The sequence below is a fragment of the Barbus barbus genome, assembly GCF_936440315.1.
Source record: "Barbus barbus genome assembly, chromosome: 43".
NCBI classification, from domain to species: Eukaryota; Metazoa; Chordata; class Actinopteri; order Cypriniformes; family Cyprinidae; genus Barbus; species Barbus barbus.
Window position 1 is genome coordinate 21,545,277 of NC_136721.1, and position 5,817 is coordinate 21,551,093.

Below are 5,817 nucleotides of genomic sequence, written 5' to 3' on the forward strand. Positions count from 1 at the left end.
TACGCAAAGCCTTAAATTAAACACACAAGGACATTGTGGATTAATTTGCAGAAAGAAAGGCCCAGAGAATTAAATTTAATGAAATAAATTGCAACACAAATGTGAGTAGTGAGTAGTTGTTTCTTTCTTTCTGAATCTTGGTCTGCTGTGCCAAGAGTGTGACTGCATTAAGTAATTTAGTAAATATGGCAGCGTTTAGTGCCATAATATTTTATTAGAATAAAGTCAAACTTACAAAGTTGTTATATTGCATGAACATAAGTTCATTAATGTGAAAATTCAACCTACTCCCAAAAACAAAAAAGGCTGTTGTGGTTAACTGGCTGATTTATGAAAATAATAAAACAATGTTGGCAAAGTTATATTGTTGGCGTTTCTGAAGTAAATGTTATGTTATGACTGTTTTGACTTATCACAAACTGTTTTATTGACAATTTTCAGAACACTGATTGATCGATACATGAGGCATTCATTTTTAATAAGTCGTTCTGTTTTTTTTCAATATGTCTTCTGATATTCATTCATGTTTATTTCATGCTGTAGAAAAGAGGAAAAGATGATTGATTTGTATGCCACTTGAACTGAATACAGTGATCTCACACTATATTAAAGAGAAGAAAAACACATTTATTGTTTGTGTTTCATGATAAAATTGACAGAATTTAATTGATTTATGTTATATTAAAAGTGACATGCCCTATATTAAAAAAAAAAAAAAAAAAAAAACATGCTTGCAATTATTGGGTGGCTGGCACATTAGCCTATAACATTTGGAGGGGCCCATACACATGGGCCCAGAGCTAAGGGCCACTGAACCAAGTGCTAAGAGGTGGGCTGCTAACAGTGCTCACAGGAAGTGATTTATCTTAACATTGTAAATGGGACCCAATTCCCTTAAGTAGCTTGTGTGTTTTCACTGATGGTGTTTTGGCCTGTTTGGTTGCAGAGAGCTCTGAAAGCAGCTTTGAACAGACTAATGAGCCAACTGATGACAACGGGTCTTCAACCCAGATGTCTGATGAACTTAGTTCAGGGTTACCAGGTAGAGGTGGGGTTTACCGCAATTTTGCTGTCATGTTGTTCCAAACCCAAAAGACTTTAGTTCATTTGTGAAACACAAAGTAAAAAATTATATTGTAACCTGAGAAGTTTCGCTCCCTACGACGAATGTCCACACATAAATTAAGAACACAAAAATGAAGAGTGTTCAACATATACAGGGAACGTATCTCTTCACAAGACTTAATTAAACCAGATTAAATGGTTAAATTCAAAGGGATTCATTTTACGATGCATTTCTGAATCTTCCAAGTGCTGGCTGTGTAAACTTTCAGTGGATGGACAGAAACCTCTCAGGTTTCATCAAAAAATAAAGTTTATATCTTGCATCAATTGTTAAAATGCCGCTATTTGTTGAGTTTGATTTAAAGCAGAAGGGACATTTAACAGTTGTCTAGTCATGTCATACATGTCTTTTGCAGTATTTAGATAATGTTTCACGTCCACATTTGTTAACGTAACAGTGGGAGGCATGACAACAGAGTTGAAGGATCCAAATGCAAGACTTTATTAAGAGTGTAGTGACAACAGTCAGGGTCAAAACACCAGCAAACATCAACGGCAGAGGCAAGGCAAGGCAACAGAGTAATCCAAACAAAAGGTAATGGTCAGGGCAGGCAGCAAACAATCAAAAACCAAATAGACAGTCCAAGGCAAAACACAGCCTTTATGAAGTGCCTTTAACTGAAAATTGAGTGTTTAATCTTATTTTTATACATTACTGACACTCTGTCCTCCAATTTGATACTGTTCAGTGCTTTGACACAATCTGTATTGTTAAAAGTGCTATATAAATAAAGGTGACTTGACTTATTTTAAATTAGCCTCAGGACAAATTAGTGTAGCATACATGTTCTAAGCTGTCGTCAGTAGTATTATTTATATATTATTATAGTATTTATTCATATTTTGATTTGATTTTTATATTTTCAGTTGTTATTAATGTTAGTTTATGTTTAATATTTCCAAAAGGCTTTACTTTTATTTCAGTTTCATTTTAAGCTATTTTAGGATTCTTAAACATTCTAGTTGCTAAGGCAACATGTCTAATTTTACTTCACGTTTACGTTTTTATTTTAATATCAGGTTATATTTTAGCGATTTAGAATTATTTTAGTTTCAATATAAGTATAAGTAGTTAACACAGCATGTTGTGGTCTGAGAACAGAGAAGTGATAATGTAATGTCATTTTGATGAAATAAAGATGACGCATCAAAAGAAATAGTAGCTTCATTTGGCAACATGTTAAGACTTGTTAAATACTCTTTAAATAGCAGTAGCCCAGCTATTGTTGTTAAAACTGTAATGTCTGTATCCATATATAGTCTGTCTCTCTGTGCTCCCACGCTCAGCTCACGAAGTTGATTTCGGTCAGAACTCGAAACTCACGCGCGGCAGCAGGATCCGCCCGGAATTCGTCGAGCGTGTGACGTCATGCAGGTAAGGAGACACCACGAGCTCTCTGTTAAGGTGTGTCCTTCCTTTTATTAACCAACAACGTTTCAGTGAGAGGAACAGCAGAGCTCAAACGACGCCAGACTTCTTTCACCTTGGGAAATAGCCTACCTAGAAATTTGAAAAACACGAATTATGGCTGGCTTTGGAAGTTTGTTATTTTTCGCGTGTATTGGCCTAATTTTTGCATCGGCGGAGCCAGGTGAGTCGCTTTAATTCGTCTGTATTTTTCGAACAAAATTTGCAGGCTAGCTTGGGCTATTTGTTTTAGAATTAGAATTTAGAATTCACAATCAATGTGTTTTGTTTCAGCTCGAGGCAAAGGACGTGGTTTAACAGTCGTGCAGGATGAAGATTCAGGCAAATTCTTCATTGATCCGATCACTGCAGATACACTACAGAGCGGTCTCACAACTATCTTCATGCCAATTATTTACATAATTGTTTTTGCTGTGGGGTTGCCAACCAATGCGATGGCGATATATGTCTTGCTGTTCAGGTCAAAGAAAATGAACCCTGCTCTCATTTACATGGGCAACCTAGCGCTGGCTGACCTGATGTTTGTCATCTGGACGCCTCTCAAGATCGCTTACCATTTGAAAGGAAATAACTGGACTTTTGGTGAAGGGATGTGCAAAGTTATGGTGGGATTCTTCTACGGCAACATGTACTGCTCCATCCTCTTCATCGCTTGTCTGAGCATCCAGCGGTACTGGGTCTGCGATGACCCACTCACCCATCTAAGAAAAAACAACAAGTTTGCTATCATCGTATCCGTGTGTATCTGGATCTTCATTTGGGTCAGTAGTACACCTTTGTACCTGTACCAGCAAACCGTTGAACTCTCAGACCTCAACATCACCACCTGCCACGACGTCAATCTTGTCAGCATGGAGAACTTTAAGTCGGGCAATGTGTTCCTGGATGTTCAACTGCCTTATTATTATTTTATGGTGATGGCAGGTCTTGTCTTCTTCATTCCAATGTTGGTCATCATCGCAGCTTATATTCTTCTCCTTCGCTCACTTAGGAATTACACAATCGAGGGCAACGCTGGAAAAAACCGCCAACGAGCCGTGGTTCTCATCGTAACGGTGCTCATAACGTTCTTGGTCTGCTTCATCCCAAGTAACGTGATGTTGGTCGTGCATTACGCTCTCCTGCGAAACGGCTGGGCTAATAACGGCTACGGTTTCTACATCACAACACTGTGCCTGGCCAGTCTCAACAGCTGCTTGGACCCTTTCATCTACTATTACGTCTCGGATGAGTTCAGGGAGGACGTCAAGAACACGTTACTATGCCGTAGCAGTCGTACGGTGGAGAGGAAGAAGGTCTCGTTCAGCTCAATGAAGTACTCTCAAAGGACCAGCAACTGCTGAGAGCAGATGGACATGGACCATGATGGACACGAGTTTATGGTTTTATCTGTGGAATATACAGAATACTTCATATTCATGCTCCGTGTTCTCCATTGGATGATACTGAAACTGTCTGAGAGCAAACTGAAGTGTTTCTGAAGATATTTTGCTTCAGAGAACTTCGTAAAACCCCAAAGATGAAGGAGCCACAAAGAGTTTGAACAGAACAGTCTGTTTCTGTAGTGTTCAGTCTAAAACTCAGGTTCATGATGCCAAAGCAGTTTCATCATTCTGTTGTTACATTTTAATATTGTTCAGATGGGCTTTGTGAAATATGTAATGTGAATTTGCCAACCTGAAATTGGTAAAACAAAACTATGCTTTGAAATTAAGTACGTTTTAACTTAATCTTTTAGCCAGAATTTGTTCTATTTTTAATAGTCATTTTTTAATTTTGTATCAAACCTAATTAGTGATGTTTTTTTGTCAGTTAGTCACAATTACTTATTATTTTTATACCTCACTGTGTTATATAGCCATAATTAGGTCACGATTCTTGTCTGTGATGCAGATGTTGGAATGATATTTTTCGAAAGATTTGTTTTCTAAATTCAACTGTAACTTCATTATCTCAAAAGTGGTGTTCTTGAATTCCCAGTCAGTTCAGTCTGAGTCTGAATCTTCATTCCCACTTTGTTTATCAGATGTCACTGTACCTCTTACAAGGAAATGCAGATGTTAACACAAGTAGCCCACTTTACCCCTTTAGGCGCAATGCCTTCTGAATAAATGTTTAGCATACCACTCACAATATCATCTGTATCTGTGGAAACCCTCTAAACCTGTTTAACTAGCTTTAGACCTTTGATTCTTTGAGTCTCTTCAGGTTTGAAAAACAGATTTTTCTTATTGAAGAGGGGAGCGTGAGATGTTTATTGGACTTAATTTTTATTTCTTTTTTGTCTACAAGTCAGATTTCTTAGAAAAGTATAGCACACTTCTGCTGAATAATCGGCATTATATAATATGAGGATGCATAATGTCATTGAATTCAATGACACTAACACCACAAATATGAACATTAAAACGTTAATCCAGTGTTTTTCTGGACCCTCTGCTGTACTACTATGGCTCGTCTCAATGCAGACAGCAGATCCGCTCTCTGATCTGTTGTAGGAAGACAAAAAGCTCAACCACACCATCAAACACAAACATTCAGGTGTGAATTGATGGTGATTTTTTTTTGTACAAAAGATTCATTTATAAATGCATAGTCTGTGCTACTTTTAAATGACTGGAAGGATGTTTGTTTTTAATGTTGGTCTTTGCATGTACATAGATACATATTTATAACATATAGCATGTCATATTGCAGCCCTAAAGCTTGAAAACATAGTTTTTTTTAACACAACAATTGAAATGTATTTAGTTTGTATCTCAAAAATGAAGTGTCTGTAAAATTAGCATAGCAATCAGTCATGATTTTTGTTGCTATGTGCATTCTGTAGCAATGCTGATAAGTGTAACTTCCCCGTTTATAATCTGCTGTACTTAAAATATGTATAAATGTGAGGACTAAAGGAGTTAAAAATTAAAACACGTGTAAATTATCTTTCCATGAACATCATATATTAAAACACAGTCAACAAAAATGCACTGAATGTAGTGTAATATTTACTTACCATGGGATATGATTGGATGAACATTTTATAGTCCAGCACCTTTCACAGTGGATATAATAAATACATAAAAATACATTTAGACGACTTAACCTAGTGGTTGCTATCAGGATGGGAGGAAACTTTCAACTAGCATAACAAAAAATGTTTTTGAACCAAACCACCTACCCTGCCTTCAAAATTTTTGGCACGTATGTATGTCATTGCATGCAATCCATTCACATTCATAAAACATAAGTCTGCTTTCTGAAAATGCATTAGG

General features: G+C 36.8%; 1 protein-coding gene across 1 annotated transcript; it reads left to right on the plus strand.

The window, feature by feature from the left end:
- Positions 1 to 2,564: 2,564 nt before the first annotated feature.
- Positions 2,565 to 5,520, plus strand: LOC306862794 (proteinase-activated receptor 2-like). Its single transcript, XM_079405790.1, has 2 exons — positions 2,565 to 2,717; positions 2,828 to 5,520. The coding sequence occupies exons 1-2, from the start codon at positions 2,651 to 2,653 to the stop codon at positions 3,895 to 3,897; spliced, it is 1,137 nt and encodes a 378-aa protein (XP_079261916.1). The 5' UTR covers positions 2,565 to 2,650; the 3' UTR covers positions 3,898 to 5,520.
- Positions 5,521 to 5,817: the final 297 nt, after the last annotated feature.

Excerpts from the sequence above, each read along its gene's own strand:
- LOC306862794 (XM_079405790.1), top strand. The coding sequence starts at position 2,651 with ATGGCTGGCTTTGGAAGTTTGTTATTTTTCGCGTGTATTGGCCTAATT. Across the intron at positions 2,718-2,827 it reads TTTTGCATCGGCGGAGCCAG|CTCGAGGCAAAGGACGTGGT; the intron begins GTGAGTCGCTTT and ends GTTTTGTTTCAG.